Raw genomic sequence first — 17,731 nt, 5'->3', positions numbered from 1 at the left:
TCTTCAAGTCGCCTCAGTGAAACTTGGGTTTCTCGGTGAGTTGGATGGGGACCACCCAAGGACCGATGGGTGTACTATGACTCACTTTTCTTCGGCGGGAAGCTAGTTTAGTGAAGGATCAGACCCCCACGGCTCATCCGAGAAGTCTTTGATGGTGTTTCCGGGCACCAACGAGATGGGTGGTGTCCTTACAAGGTTCGATGGGTGCAGTGGTCAGGGTGGGGCTGTCGATGGTCTTTCAGTGGACCCTAAATCAAGCGGGGCTGAGGTGGGTTGTATGGGTTTTAGTGTGATGGTCGCTGATGATCCAACGGAGGACTTCCCAAACTCCGGGGATGTCTTTTCCTCCGGTGGGCAACCTGTCAATGGCAAACCCTCTTCTTCCCCATCTTTATTGGTTTCTGGATTTTCCGATATGTTCCGATACCAACAGTTGCTGGGTAAAAATTGTGTTCTTGTATTCTGGGTTTGTGTACTTAAATCTGGGTTAGTGTTCTTGTTGTTCTTGCTCAAGACACACTTCAATCTTGATAAATGTGATTTTTTTTTTTTTTTCTGTTTTTCATTTTTTTATTTAGTTAAATTTAATAAATTATTTTTTAAAATTTAAATGATGACTTGGCATTTTTTAATGACAAAATAAAATTTTTTATTATTATTTTAATAATTCTGTTTGCCACGTAGGTCAGTGCCCTAACGGCACTGACGGAAAGGACTAAAACAGAAGGTGTTTTTCTAAACAGGGACTAAAAACGGTAAAAATAAAATTTAGGGACCAAAGTAGGAATCGTGCGAAAATGTAGGGACCAAAATGTGTTTTTCGCCTTGAATTAATTAGCCGGGGTCAAGCTATCTTAACCCAATAGGTATGTGTAATAGTCTTTTGAATCTATGAGAAATGGGGAGGGGGCAACCCAAACCCAACATGTTAAAAAAGAAAAAAAAGGAGATTGAGTTTGTTATTGAGTTTGTTCAAAACACCCATAATTCATCAATATTGAGTTTGTTCCAACCGAAACTTACTGATCATTTTCTTTTTAATTTATTTTTTAACATCGGTAATAAAAGAAAGAAATTTTATTTAAAATAAACCAATATCAAAAAACTTCAATTACTCAATTATTTTATTTGTTTTGAATATGTTTAGAACATTTTATTAGTCATTTATATTTCATAGTAATATTTACAAACTTTTTATTTGAATTCACTATTTATATAACAAAAATCTAAAATATAACTGTTATTTTATAAAAACGTGTAATCTGTTTTTAGGATAAATTATTTCTATGAAATATTATTGTCATTTATAAAACTTTTTTTTAAACTTTTGCAAATACTTGGCCTAAACAAAGACTGCACTATACAGTTCATGCAAAATCGTATCATAATTATGTCCTTTTGGGTAAATTTTGAAATGTTAGTTATTATTTTGTTAACTTTATTTCACATTTTATATACTACAATAAGTACACTTGAGGTTGATATTTGGTCAATGGTATCCATTTTTTCTTTTATTCTTATATTTGTAAACTTTAAATTGAATTTTTTTTTTTTTTTTTTTTTTAAGAATTCGGTATTTTCTTTTCTTTATTCTCTTATTAAATGGGAGACAAAAAGAATATGTTCAAGATTATGTTTTCTTTATTTATTTTTCTTGTATTAAAAAATATAGGTTAGACCAGGTTGACCTGAGCAATCAAAAATTGGGTAAGATCAGCCCAACCTTTCAAAAATTGGATAAGAGTAGTAAGTTTTATACTCCTTTTAATCAAAAAAAATTGAAACCTAAATGGGTTTCATCCACCACCGAGGTGGTGTGGTCTAGTGGTGTTGGGTGAGGCACAAAGATGCGCTAAGAGCGAGGTCCCAGGTTCGAGTCCAAATATGGACACGCTTAGGGGTACCTCCCTCAGTAGTCTAAGATCGTAGTGTCCCTCATGGGGTTGGGAAGTTATGTCTTACCGCCAAGGGAGTCAATCTCATACACGAGGCTGTACCGGTTTTGACTAGTGGAACAATATATTTCGGTACCGATCAATATTGGTGTACCGTTTCAGGTTTACCGTTATTATATATATTGTAATAAATATAAAAGTTTACCATAAAACATTATCTCAATTTAGGACAAATTATTCATGATTTTAAACTTTAGCATCAACAAAAAAAAAAAAAAAAAAAAAAAAAAAAACCACACACACACACACACACACGATATAAAAAATAATAGAAAGCTTAATTGTTCATTGCATACAAAGAAAATAAATAATATCAATAAGTTAATGCAAGTAAGTTATCATTCTATCCTTACAAAAATTCAAAAATTACAAAACTAAAAATAAATAAATAAATAAATAAAAACTTTTTTTTTCTGTACCGGCCGGTACGTTCGATATTGCTCAAAATCGGCCGGTATTTAAACTGGTACGAAACGTTGGAGTTTTGATATCGGTATACGTACCGATACGGCTGCTACCGGTACGGTATCGACCACCTTGCTCATCGCCGTCCCTTTGCACCCCAACAGGGCCTCGAACCCAATGGATAGGGTGCTATTATGGTTACGCCCAGATAGAATTTCCACGTTGCTCACCTCCCTACCCATTTTTTTCTCAACAAAAAAAGGGGGGGGGGGGGGGTTCATCCATACCTAATCAAGTCAAACATGAACCAGTCAGACCCAACCTTTTTTACCAGGCTTAGGCTGTTATACCTTATTTCAGTGGGTTACATCCCTACTCCCTTAGCCTCTTCCTTACCAACTAATCCAAATATATATATTTATGTGCCTTTATTTGTCAGTCAATAAAATATTCCAAAGAGAAATTGAAATACAAAGAAATAATTATATAATTTGTTTGAAACCCAACACTTTTCTCTCATTATGTACCCCTTATTTCATTGCGAAGATCTAATACATGTAAGGTTAAAGTGCAAAACATGCCTCTAAAATTTGGGGTCTTTAGAGTTTATATCTTAAAGCTTTAGAATTTATATTTTACTCTTTATTATGTTTGCATCAAAAATTCCTCCATCCATATTTTTCATTGAGTGCCATATAAACTTGTCATGTGTGTTTAATTCATCTAATAAAATGATGTTACATCATTGTCACTATGTCATGTGCGTGGCATCTCATTTTTTTAGTTTTTATACCTCTAAACAAACAAAGTTTAACCAATTTTAAGGCCAAGTTGTTAGTTAGATTAATTATGGAAGTCTTAGGTTAAACAATAATCACACATATCATGCACAACGAAAAATTAAATAACACAATGATATGATGATTTAGGAAAATAGAAAAAACCTGGGGGACCAATCCCAAGAAGAACAATCCACTATCATATAGAAGTTTACAGTCAGAATATTTAATTCATGGTAAACCTAACTAGAGTTAACAAACTTAGCTCTAAATCCCATAGACTTCTCTAATATGGATTTGTTCCAACATGAACCTCAAGTTCACACTTTAGATTTCCAGTACACTTGATATCTGAAGCTTGGGTTGCAACTTGATTCCATCGGTACTAATAGTATGAGTGTGATCTCTAGTAGATACTTGAAAGAGTAGAAAACACAGAGCCTCTCAGATCTCAAAAGAGTAGCTCTCAAAGACTTGAAAATGTGCATTAAGGTTGTCTTTATATACTTAGTGAATCTGGACTGAAACCTAATCACTTGATGGGTTTAATTTAAATTCTACAAATTCAAACTTTGATCAGTTGAACCACAATCTCAATCAATCAAAACTGCCATATTTTGAATTCTTGAACCTGCGTCTTTCTTGTTCTTGTACTCTACTTATAGCATCTTGAGCATTGTCTAATCTAACTTATAGACGCTATGATCTACCTAGAAATGTTTGTGTTCATGTGTTTGCCAATTATTATAAACATATAGAACCCAACACATTTTATTAGACAAACTAAACATGTGTGACAAATCTATGTGGTACTTAATAGAAAATATGGATAGAGGGATTACTGATACAAATGAAATATAACTTTAGGAGATGAAATTCAAATTCTAAAATATTAAGGTGTAAACCAAAAGGCTCAAATTTTAGGGTTGTAATTTGCACTTTAACCTATCTCTTATATCTCCAAAAAATAAAAAAATAAAATAAAAATCCAAGTTGCTTGTGTACTCTCACTCTCACTTCTTATACCTTGCTTGTAATATAATTGAAATTTGCATTTCTAGTTCATTCTTTTCCTTCCTTAGAATTTGCATTTAGAAAGTACTTTGGTTTTATATCCTACCTAAGGAGAAGAACAATCTAATGACATGAATATCTTTGCTAAAATCTTTATTATTAAACTCTGATTGACTCAGTCAGTTGGACTAGCTAGTGACCCAATTGAATAACTCGACTGTTCAAATCTTTTATTAGACTGCTTAAACGAATGATTCGATCAAGCTTGGTTAAACTTGATGGATTCTTTGTGACCCATTCTTCAAACTGAACTGGCTAAAACTATCGGCGTGTTTTCATGTACTCCAAATTAATATATTTTCCTAATTTTTTGGATCTTTTACTATAAATGGTTTGGAATTTTAGTTTTGGACCCAAAAAAAAAAAAATCAAGGAATAAATTTTTTTTAATAATTTATTTTTAATTTTATAAAACTGTATCACTTAATTTGTATAACATTATTATATTTGAGGATAAAGTCATAAATTTTTAAATTGATTAAATTGTTTGTTTTTAACTTTTTGTGTCCTTGGTTAATTGATTTTTTTGATACATGCCTAATATTTCTTTTATGATTTTATTTTTGATCTGTTTTCTTCATAAGTTGAATCTACTCATATTTATAATTAATCATGTTTTATTTGAACATTGAATCCATACCTTTCAATATTGTGATATAAGGATTTAACAAGTATTTTTTTTAATAAATAAAAAATAATAATAATATTTTTGAACTACTCTATATATATTTATTTTGCACCAACGGGCGTTCAATAAATACGTATTGTATTGAATATGTTAATATATAAATATCATGAATATGTTTTTATATATTTTTAAATTAATTTTGAATTTTCTCAGTTTTATAAATATCTGGATTTCAAAAAAGATTAATAGTGTCCACTAATTTAATTTTAAACCATTGATATGAATATGAAATAAAATAAGTTTAATAAAAAAAATAAAAAATGATTCCTTTTTAATTTTTATTTACCCTAAATTGATTTTTTCTTTTGAGAATCAAAGTTGATTTTTTTTTTTTTTAGAAAGAAGTTGACTTTAATTTGTAGTACGTTGAACAATAATTCTTACATTTGCTATCATGATTTGTGTCACACGCTCGTGACATTGGCACCTAACTAACACAGTTGGTCAAATAAAAGTTAGTATAAAAAAAGCAAGTTGCTTGGCCACACTTTTTCCTCCGCATCAATATCCTTCCAAAAAAAACCTTGTGTTTCATCTCCATTAATCCAACCATGTCTTCCTCTAATGAAACCGCCATGACCCTTCCACAATCGGAGCCCCCTGCTTCACAAACCACACCTGAAACTACCACAAACACCAACAGCACCACTAATAACAACAGCAACACTAACACCATCACCACCCAGGAAGAGATCGATCACCACAACACTGCCACCACCACCACCAACAAAGAGGTCGAGACGCCCCATCATGGTGATAACAGTGCAGGCCCTGATGCACAACCCACAACAGATAAAAGTGAAGGCCAGGGCACGTGCTCTGGAATTTGGGGATGGCTAATTCCAAGAAAAAGGGAGACGAATGGCAAACCGACCACGACGAAGGCAGAGGACAACGACAATAGTGGAACCTACAACAAAATGACGCATTCTGTACGCGTTCAGAAGTTACAGGAAAAGCTCAAACAAGTCAAACAGGAATTAAAAGCACTACAAGATAAGCGTGATAGTGAACTACAGAAACTCAGTGACAAACTGGAGGTAGAACAAAAAAAGGACGATCTCAATATTGCAAGCGGAACACTTGATGATATCAACAAGGAAATTATGAAGTTTAAGCATATTTCAGCGCCAGACAGACTGTCCAAGAAATTAAGTCCGAGTGCTGCTCATTTACAGCAAAGCAAGGCTTCTAATGGTCACAGTAAAGAGCATGAGTTGGTTAACATACACCAGAATCAAAGCTTCCGCAATAGCTCATTTTACAATGAAATTGCGGAAATTTTTAAAGGGCTTGATAAACGAGAGCAGTTCTTTTTGTCATGCTTTACTGTTTTCCCAGAAAATGCAGTGGTGAACAGGAGGATCTTTGTATATTGGGGTGTGGGAGAAGAAATCTTGGACGAATTAGAAAAAAACATGCCTGAGGAAATGGTTGACAAAATTCTTGAAGAATTTCAAGAGAAGGGCTTAATCGAGCCTGCTATACAAAAGCGCAAGCGGCAAGTTAAAAGCTATAAAATGCATCCTCTTGTGCGTTCAGCTGTGGCTGTGCTTTCCCAGGAAGCGGTTTCCCAGGAAGATGGTTCCTCGAAAGACGGTTCCCCGAAAACTGGCTACCAGAAAACTGGTTCCCAGAGAGGTGACGCACAGAAATTAAGTCCGACTGCTAGAAATTTTTTTGATTATGATTCTAACGGTAATGTGCTTCCCCAGAGAGATTGGACTTCTGGTTTGGATTCTAATGAGAAAATGGTGGTGGATGACGAAGTCCGACGCTCTAAGAGGTTGTGTTTGCAAAAAGTTAATGAGCAGGATCAGTTATTAAACAGAAAAACAAAGGGAAGTCCAATTTCAGAAACAGATCTAGAAAGACTCGTTACAATATTCAATGTTAGTGAGCCTTTTCCTGATCTCGAATTGGCATGTTTAGTGAAGATGAAAGATTCAGTTAAAAAGCAAAGTCAAACTGCGTTGGAGATGAAAGAGCCACGCGCGGTAGACTGGTTATCGAAGATGAAAGGTGCCCAAGTTATTTGTCTGGGAAGCTGGCCGGGATCAACTAAATCTCATATTGAAGTCGAGAGCATTGAATTCTTAGAAGGGTTGGCGAATAGCAAAAATTTAAGGTTTCTTAGCCTTCAAGGAGTCTCTAGAATTAATAAGCTCCCAGAATCCATAGGCAACCACAGCAATTTGATGATCTTGGATCTCAAGGAGTGTCACAATCTGGAGGTGCTTTCAGGGGAGATAGCCAAACTAACGAAACTCGTGTACTTGGATCTTTCTGACTGTTATCTGCTACCTGCCATGCCCAAGGGGCTATCCGCACTCTCAGAACTTCGAGTCTTTAAGGGGTTTGTAATTAGTAATTCGCAAAGTAGAAGCTCTGTCGGTTCTTTAGATGATTTGAAAGAATTGACAAAGCTGAGGAAACTGACCATCAATTCAAGTAGTAAGGACTTCCCCACAGACGAAGATCTTTGTGCCCTCCAAAAGCTTGGAGAAAAAGTACTTCGAAAGCTAACAATAGCATGGGGAGCAGATCCAAATAAAGGGTCTAAAACAAGAGATTCTAAGAATGGCAAAGCAGCCAAACAAGTAGATCACCAAGGAAAGGCACCCAAACTAGCTGAAAAGCTAGGAAGAATACTCGGATCAAAAAAATTAATGAGAGGTGTGGAAAGCCAGGAAGAACACAAAGATCCGATAGAAAATGCACCAGCTAGACAGCAAGAAGTAACTTTCAAATCAGTAACAATGAACAATCCTCCGACACCTCCAATATTGAAACTTGAGAAGCTGGATCTTCAGTGTTTCCCCAATCCTGCAGCGAAATGGCTAACACCTGATTCTTTGCCAGACTTAGAGAAACTCTACATAAGAGGTGGAAGCCTTGAAACTTTGGACAAAAGAAAGTGGTCGAAAGTTAAGATTTTACGTTTGAAGTACTTGCGTGAAGTGAAGATGACTTGGCTAGAACTGGGCGAATCTTTTCCAAAATTGGAATACTTGGAGAAAGTCAAATGCCCTGGGATTACACTCTGCCCTTGCGACGAGCATGGAGTTTGGATGAATAACATTTGATCAAATCGAACCAAAAGCAGCTGTGAGAGGGATTGGTCGTTGTTCTCTAGTCGCCTCACATTATTAAATACTATTGTGGTATGTTTATTTGTTGCTTTTTTTTTTCCCAAGTCAATAACTAATTCTTATCTGAATTATGTACTTTTTTTTTGAGAAAGATCTGAATTATGTACTTCATTAATGGATTTTCACTAAATAAGTGACAGTTACAGAAATTAATACTCCTTGCATGTTTGTTCCATCGAAGCCATTATTTCATATGACCTTTTCATATTTATTAGTAAAATGCTATTGATGTACTGACGAAAGTTGAGTACCACTAAATGGAACTAAACCATCAGAGTATTTGCATAATTGCATCACACAATGCAAAATACAAAAATGGTTCAATTTTACACATTTAAGCTCCAAAATTATCCACATTAGTTGAGTCGTGTAGTAAATTTAATTTCAACATTGCTAACAGTGTAAATTTACACTTCATTTTACATTTAGTTTTTTATTCTTTCTTTACGTATCTTAAGAATGAAAGAAGAGTGTAGATGATAGTTGACTAGTTGTTGTATGCGAAGAAACAAAAATAATTTTAAAAATTAAAATAAATTGATATTTTAATGAAATAGAGTTTAGAATAAATAATTTGATGTGGATATTTTTGAAAGGTTATGGAAAAAAAAATATAGTTCTTATGCTAAAATAAACAAATAAATTTGCACGAGGGATGTGAATGCTCTAAAGATCAAATTTCAATTGGTATTGCTCATGCTTTATGAGTGGAGAGACAAGATTTTCAAAGTGTGGGAGAGCGTCTAGCAGAGTAGTTGTCACGCCCCAAATCCAAAAGGGTCCAAAGCATGAAAAGTACAACCCAAGGGTACTTGTAGATTTTTCCTTTTTGACAATTTAATTCAAATAATTCATACCAAGTACCAATATCAAGAATTTTCATAATAATTTCATTAAAGATATGCCCAAAATAAGTCAAATCTCTATGCAATAATTATAAGGATCATTGGCCACAAAAGAATGGAGGTCTGAATAAATATAATTACACATCATCAACTTATCCCATTAGTGGGAATAAATGTCATCACCACTATCAGATACAAATAAAAAAAAAAAAAAAAAAAGAGTCAAGCCTCCTTTAGGATGTACAATACTTAAGGATCACCATCACAAAATTTCAGCCTCCATCAGTTGTTTGTCTAACTACTACTAGCCACAAAAACCTGTCTCAAAAGGATCGTTGCCTACTCTAAAAAAGTTTGTGAAAGAATGGAATGAGACAGAGCCCAGTAAGTAGCATAATTAATGGGGATGGGAGAAATACAAGTTTCATGATGATGAATAGTTTACAAAACATGTTTTAGTTTGGGAATTTCTAACTGAATACTGCAAGATCATTTTCAATTATAATATGACAAGAATGATTAAATAATGAAACACAAAATTTCTCAAAATAAATATCATGAAACTATAAACTATAATTTGTGAGCACTAACCATATAATTCCAAAGTCATAAAATCTAACATAAGGCAAATTATCACTAAGATACCACACTACCACATAGACAAGTTAAGGGATCCACTCATTCACAATTGGCATGATATTGTCCTCTCTTGTATGTAGTCTCTTAGCCCCATGGGCAGCAGCCTCACCCATACCCTCAAGGTTTTGTCTGTCCCCCCATGGGCAACAACCTCACTTACACACAATCAGGGATACCTCTTCCCCCCATGGGCAGCAAGAGAGAACACGTCATCTAAAGTAAAAGGGCACTAACCTAGGTTTGATATTGTTGTCACAAAGACTACGGAAACCAAATCAGGTGATCACCAGGAAATGACACATGGCATAAGGTTAAAACAAAACCAAGCAAACCTATCATGATATTGCATTTAACTACGAATAAGAAATCGCTAAATAAGAGCATTCGCATCCCAAATCTTCAAACTATTCTATTTTACCATCTCAAAACCTACTTTATCATTTATACAATATCATTTTACAATACAACTAGCATCCCAACTTTTATTTTCTTATTCTACTCATTAAAATAATGTATCTACACAATAAAATATATTTTTTCCATTTTTGTTTTTTCCCAATTTTCTCCTCACACGCGTATGTACCTTCCCTTAACCTCTAGCACCACGCCTCCACTGCCCAGTCACCACCACTGTGCCTCCACCATGCCCACCACGCCATCACTGAGCAACCCACAATGCTGTGACCCATGCCGATCTCCACCAAACCCATCACCAATCTGAGCAACCCACAACGTTGTGACCCACGCTAATCTCCACCAATCCTATCACCAATCTAAGCAACTCGCAACCCACAACGCCGTGACCCACACCGATCTCCACCAAACCCATCACCAATCTGAGCAACCCACAACGCCGTGACCCACAACCCACTTCAGCCATACCCATAGAACAACCACAGAACCCGCTGATCACAGCAAAAAAAAAAACACAGAACCTGCCGAACCACTGATGTGAAGGCCCAACCACCGACACAAAGAGAGAGAGTGAGAGTTGAGAGCAATTCACAGACAGAGAGAAGGAGACGAATTGTAAGGGAAGAGAGAGAGTTTAGAAGTCTGAGGAGAGAGAAAGAATAAATCTGATTAAAAAACTTATCCAATAGTCTACAGTGCAATTCTACATGTAGAATTGCACTGAAGCACTATTGCAAAAAAATTTACAATAGTTAAGATTTAGAAGCCCAGATGCAGCTTGCTTTTTGTGTGAAAATAGTAAATGCACCCTACATATGGCATATGGCATTGCAGGTGCGGATGCTCTAAACAATTAATTAGGCAAGCCTAAGTATTTAACCTCACAAGTAATGTATTCCACTCCCAAAGTTTCTCAAGAATTTTATTTACAAGGCATAGACTCCAATTTATACTTATAAGTCATTCAAGGTATTCTCCCTAACATTAAAATCTCAACACTTAATAAGCAGTTCCCACAAGATTTATATAACATCATCAAGAGACCCATGAAACCAAAAGGTGAAACTATATTATTGGTCCCTAAAGTTTTCTTACTTAGCTCTTTTGGTTCCCAAAGTTTCAAGTGAGTGCTATTGGTACCTAATGTTTAAACAAAATAGCACTATTACTCCCACCGTTAACTTCTGTTACTTTCCAAAAAATTGATGTGGCATATTTTAAATGATGTGACAACCTATTTATTATTAAAAAAAATTACACATCACATTAACTTGGTAAACCCAAATAATGTGGGTCATCAACCCATCAAACCCATTAAAATTGGTTTCTTCTCTAAATTCAAAATTCCTAAATTGTTTTTTTGTTTCCTCCGTGCTTTCTCAAAATTCATATAGAGCGTTGAAATAAATTTGGGTGAACGAACTATGTTTATTGCAAACATATAAAAACAATGTTTATCGCAAATTGTTATAGACTAAATCCAGTTATAAAATCAAATAATAGACAAATCTGTTATATTCAAAGAAAAGGACAAATCCATGTTCTACAATGAAAGTCCCAAACTCATGCTGGCCAGTATTTGATATCTCCTTGAGTACAAGGTATACCTATGGAAACTGTATTAGATATGAGGAACTAACAGGAGAAAATTGGCCTCTGCCCCTTTTAAAAAAACAATCCAGTGTTTTGCTCCCTTTCTCAAACTAATTAGGGAAATACCCCTCTTTTGAAACTCAACTTTCTAAAAATCGAGTTTCAGTTTAAAACTCGGTTTTTGGACAATCAAGTTATAACAAACTAAAAATTAAAAAATAATAAAAATAATAAAAATAAAAATAAAATAAAAAATTCTGAAGCCTTATAGTGGCATTTTAAGGAGCCCTATAGTGACGTTTTAAGACCCTATAGCAGCGTTTTGGAACTCGAGTTTCATGCAATTTTTTTTTTCTTTTAAGTTTAATCGCCCCATACCTATAGTGATGTTTTAAGGACCCAATAGTGGTGTTTTGAAACTTGATTTTTGGACAATCGAGTTATAACAGGGGCATTTTCCTAATTAGTTTGGGAAAATGGGCAAAATGCTAGATTTTTTTTTTTTTTTTTTGTGTAAAGGGAATTTGCCCATTTTCTCTGAACTGACGTCCTTAACTTCAATTTCAAAACTATATTAGATTTGGTGTCAAAACAAATCAATCCAGTGAAAGGGAATCGAGTCCATAGTTAGAGATGAGCCTTTCGAGGAAGGCGATGGTTTCGAACTCAAACTCGGCAATCTGTTCTTAAGGGATTCTACATGGAATAAAGCACACCTAGGTATACGTTTTCTCCAAATCTATTTCTAGACCCTATTTGAATTATGAGAAAATGGAGAAGGAAAAACAATCCAGGAACTTTGCATTCGGAGAAGGACTTGGTTTTAATGGTTTGATGTATTTAAGGCCCACGTTATTTGGGTTTACTAGATTCTGACGTGTAAATTTTTTAATAATAAATAGGTTGTCACATCATTTAAAATATTCTACGTCAATTTTTCGTTAAACACATAAACAAAAAAAAAGTAACAGAAGTTAACGATGGGACTAATAGTGCTCTTTTTTTAAACTTTAGGGACTAATATCGCTCACTTAAAACGCTAGGGACTAAAGACGCTTAGTAGGCAAACTTTAAGGACCAACAATGTAGTTTTGCCAAATCAAAATCACAATATCCTCTAAGATAAACAATTTAAACCTTTAATTAGCTCCAAATAAACCAAATTGCAAAGGAAAATTAGATTTATTAACTATCACTTGATAGAACCCAAAACCCCTAAATTTTCATTGTAATAAATCTTAGATAGCCACCAAAAGTGCAAACCACAAACTCACTCATCAAATAAATCCACCAAGTCAAAATCCATAAATATTGTTAAGAATATAAAGTAAGAGAGAGAAAGACTAAATAGTCTTTATATTCTATGTGTATAACATTATACAATAGAGAGCCTTATATAAGCTAAGTATGTGTGAAGTACAAGTAATATGAGTGTACTACAAGTACAGTATACTGGGCTAAGCATGATGGGCTAGACTAACATCCACCCTCAAAATCGAGGTGGCAAGAAGGAAGCCAACTGGAGTTTGGATATCAGATCTCTAAGACGACCAGGCAGGTGAGTTTTGGTGAAAATATCAACAGGTTGGTTAGTAGAGAAGATGGAGAATAACTGAAGATTGCCTTTCTTGAGATTCTGGCGAGTGATGTGGCAATCGATCTCAATGTGCTTGTGTTCATGGAAGACATCATTATGAGCAATGTAGATAGCACTACGATTATCTCAATAAAGAGGGGTGACAGTGGGCTATGGAATATCCATGTCAGCCAAGAGCCAGCGAAGCCAGACAAGCTCGCAGGTGGTGTCAGCAAGAGCACGATACTCAACCTCAGTACTAGAATAAGAAACCACGTCTTGCTTCTTGCTATGCCATGAGACAAGAGATGTAGTGAAGACTATGATAAAGTGTGTCCTTAACGTAGCGGAGAATCTAAAGAACAATAGCATAATGGACAGAATGAGGGGCGTCCATGAACTTGCTAACCATACTCATGACATGTGAAATATTCGAGCCCGTGACAGTGAGATAGATCAGACTACCATCCAGCTGATGATAACGAGTAGCATCTGATATAGGTTCACCATCCAAGGGTGTGAGCTTGGCATTGTATTCCAAAAGGAGTGGAAATAGTTTTGTTGTTTGTGATACCGGCCTTGGAGAGAAGGTCAGAAGCATATTTAGCTTGGGAAAGATAATATCCATCATAGGATGAGGTAACCTCAAGCCCAAGAAAATAGCTGAGAGTACCCAAATCTTTTATCCCAAAATGCTGACTAAGGAAGTGCTGAAGAGAGTAGATACCTACAGAATCATCTCTAGTAATAATCATGTCATCAACATAAAGAAGAATAAGAGTGATATCAGAAGAGGATCTTCAAACAAAGAGAACAATGTCATGAGCACTCGAAGTGAAACCCTACTGAGCAACAACTAAGCTAAACTTTTCAAACCATGCTCGAGGAGCCTGCTTGAGGCCATAAAGAGCACAACGAAGGCGACAAACTTGACGTCCTGAGTGAGTATAGCCAAGGGATGGTTGCATGTACACCTTTTCTTAGAGGTCTCTATTGAGGAAAGCATTTTTCACATCCATCTGATAAAGAGGCCAACGGTGAACGGCAGCCACAGCAATGAGACATCTGACAAATGTAAGACAAGCAACAAAAGCAAAAGTTTCCTCATAATCAATGCCATATTCCTAAATAAAGCCTTTCACAATGAGGCGAACCTTATATCGTTCAACAGATCCATCAAACTTGGTCTTGATCTTATAAACCCACCTACAACCTACTACAAACTGACCAGGAGGCAAATCAACCATATCCAAAGTGTGGGGCATCTAGTTTTTCGGACGTAACTTGCTACTAAAGATGGTCAGTATGGGCCTCACGATAGGTGTGAGGCTCATAGAGGGTGGCAAGAGCAAAAAAGCAATGATAATCAGTGAGATAAAGAGGAGGAACGCTTACCTGAGTAGAGCAACAAAGGTCAGGACCAACAAGAGGCTCAAGGGACAGTGGTGCCACAGGATCCAAGATAGGCGGGTCATGTGCCAGGGACAAAACCGGAGATAAGTCATCTGGAGAGGCAATCAATGTTGAAGAATCCTCCACAAATTTAGGATAAAGATGGGAGACTCTGAGGAAGAGGACACAGGAAACTGCTGAAGACTCATGAAAGGACGATGTTCCCAAAACTCAACATGACGAGAGACATGAAGGTGATGAGTGATGGGGTCATAGTAGCAAAAACCCTTTTGGGAGACACCATATCCAAGGAAGCAATAGAGACGAGCACGAGGCTGGAGCTTTGTTCGTTCATGAGGAGGAAGAGAGACAAAACAAGCACAACCAAAAACCTGAAGAGATGACTAGTCAAGAGTTTGACCATAAAGTAACTCAAAGGGTGATTTGTTGTGTGTAGTCAGTGATGGAACACAATTAATGGTGTAAATAGCAGTGAGTACTGCCTCACCCCAAAAGTGCTCAAGAATAGAGGCAGAAATGAGAAGGGTGGAGACAACATCAAGAATCTAACGGTGTTTTCATTCTGCACTACCATTTTATTGAGAGGTGTAAGGACAATACTGGTGGGGGAAAATACCTTTGCTATCTAAAAAGGAAAAGAAAGATTTATCATTATATCCTTGAGCATTATTTGACCGAAAGATCTTAATAGTGCAATTGAACTGTGTTTCAATCATTCTATGAAAAGTTTGGTAAATGGACATAAGTTCAAACCTATGGTGAAGTAGATAAATCCAGGTATATCAAGAAAAATCATCCACAAATATGACAAAATATCGAGATCCCCCCTCAGTGGGAACTGGTGCCAGACCCCAAATATTAGAATGTATAAGATCAAAAGGTGTAGAAGAAAAAAAGTCACCTTTATTAAAAGGCAATTTGTTTGTTTGACAAAATGACAAGCAGTACAATCAAGTTTTGGAAACTGAATTGAACCTAAATGACCTTGAGAAGCTAACAATTGAAGATGAGATAAAGATGTATGACCAAGATGAGCATGCCATAAATTAGGCGAGAGGGTGGTAGTTTTTAGGATACGTGCCCTTTAAATCCTATTGTATGATGATATGTATGACATTATGTATGATATTATGTTGTAATTAATAAAGTTGTTTTATTATTATTATCTAAAATAATGTTAACATGAATATTTGGACATTATCATATGTCCATGAGATGCATAGTATGTGATTTAGTCACAAAAGATATAAATCACAAGTTCTTTATAAACTCAAAATTTTAGTTCATAGTTGATGATGAAATTGGGCATTTCATCTACAAAGACTATAACATATCAACTAAGATGATTTGTCTTGATCATAGAAGTGGAGACTTCTAGTTGATGTGTTGATATGTTTTAAGTGTTAAGACATATTGAACTGGACTGCTGTGAGATTTATTATTATACTAATGACTATCAAATGAATAATAAATCTCACGACTTCTATTTACATGAACTCTCAATCTTGAGAGAACAATGAACCTGATTATGAAGTGTAGGTTGCTTTAATATATCAGAAGTGAGATCTAAAGTCACAATCAAAACCTCAGTATGTTGGGCAACCACATTTAATGTTGAAGAAACATATATTCTCAAGATGGAATTCATAATCTCTTAACGAAAATATAAAATATTCCATTTAGATAAGTTTAATAGGTTTGGTTATTTAGAGTATTAGGCCTAACCACTTTGGTAAGAAGTTACTAAAGTATATATTTATGAAATTAGATTTCATAAATATATGATGAATAATTTAAAGGATTAAACCAGGTACTCAAAAATTAAGATGTAGTAATTTTCAAAGTGGTAGTCAACATTCATGACTTAGTATTACTACGAATATTTTAATGAAGGGGTTGAATGTATAATAAAGTCTTGGGATATAATTTATTAATAAGGCCTAGAGTGCAATTATATTTATATAGTGGTATTAAATATAATTAATGGTAATTTTGGGCTTGTTAAGAGTTGATAGAAAGGCTCAAAACCCATTGGAGCTAGTGTCTTATTTGTCACTTTTGGTCCCATTCCAAACCACATACTAAAGCCCAATTGGAATGGCCCCAAAAGGTTAGCCCAATTGGATAATCAATTATATATAAGGAGAGAAATATACAGAATTGTGTAATAAATGAAAATGTATGAAAATGGTGTGTATGTGAATGTAAGTCACTCTCTTATTCTCCCTTGAACACATACGTGTAAACGAATTAAGAGACCACACTTCTTGGGCATAAGTGGAATTGGAGTGAAGAATAAAAGTGTTCCCAAGTACTTCTAACCTTTGGTTTTGAATTTCACCCCACCAAGGTACACTCTCTTGTTCTTAAATTCTAAAATTTACATAGTACATGTTATTAATTGCAAATGTATTAGATCCGTTAAATTTCCACTGCGTATGTTTTGTATGCGATACAAACTATGTTTTTTCAATAATTGGTATTAGAGCAGTCTTCAATTTCGAATTTGTATAACATGTTTTGTGAGTTTTGGAATCAAAGATAGTAATTTCATGATGTTAGAAGATTCTACAATCAATTTTCTGCATGGTTGTTGAAATTATTGTTTGATAAAAACTGATATTGATGTTATGATGTTGTTTAAGTTTGATATTAAGTATGTTATATTGAACTTTAAGACTATAGCATCAATGAAATTCAGTTTTGATCTTAATCTCATTTTGATGTGATCAAGAAATTATGTTTTATTCAAGTGAAACGTCAAAAAATGGTTACCAAAAAAATTTGAAAAAATTTCAGTTTCACTAGTTTCGACTGATTGAGAATTCCCTTCGATCAATTGAATGTTCCTTTCGATCGATCGAACAGGAATCGATAATTGATCGAGTCATCCCAAGACTTTATGATAAATTTCTTCAATTTTTGGATTGATCGAGAATTCCTTTCGATCGATCGAATTTGCCTTTTGATCGATCAAATAGGAATTGAGAGTCGATCGAGTCATCCAGAAACTTCGAAATGGATTTGTTGAACATTTTGATCGATCAAGAAATACCTTCGACCAATCAAATGAACTATTTTTGAAATTTCACTAAGTGTTAAGACATAAATAAAGTGCAAGGCTATGTGATGAGATTACACATGATTTCTAATTAAAAACCTTTCTTTTAAAATATCTAGTGGGAGAGAGATACAAGG

The 17,731-nt window shown here is 35.0% G+C and overlaps 1 protein-coding gene across 1 annotated transcript; it reads left to right on the top strand.

Annotated features, from left to right (window-relative positions):
* Positions 1 to 5,452: 5,452 nt before the first annotated feature.
* Positions 5,453 to 7,987, top strand: LOC115970216. Its single transcript, XM_031089877.1, has one exon. The coding sequence runs from the start codon at positions 5,453 to 5,455 to the stop codon at positions 7,985 to 7,987; it is 2,535 nt and encodes an 844-aa protein (XP_030945737.1).
* The last annotated feature ends 9,744 nt before the right edge of the window (positions 7,988 to 17,731 follow it).

The sequence above is a fragment of the Quercus lobata genome, chromosome 12, assembly GCF_001633185.2.
Source record: "Quercus lobata isolate SW786 chromosome 12, ValleyOak3.0 Primary Assembly, whole genome shotgun sequence".
Taxonomy (NCBI): domain Eukaryota; kingdom Viridiplantae; phylum Streptophyta; class Magnoliopsida; order Fagales; family Fagaceae; genus Quercus; species Quercus lobata.
The sequence above is the reverse complement of the archived record's forward strand: the minus strand, read 5'-3'. Positions and strand labels throughout refer to the sequence as shown.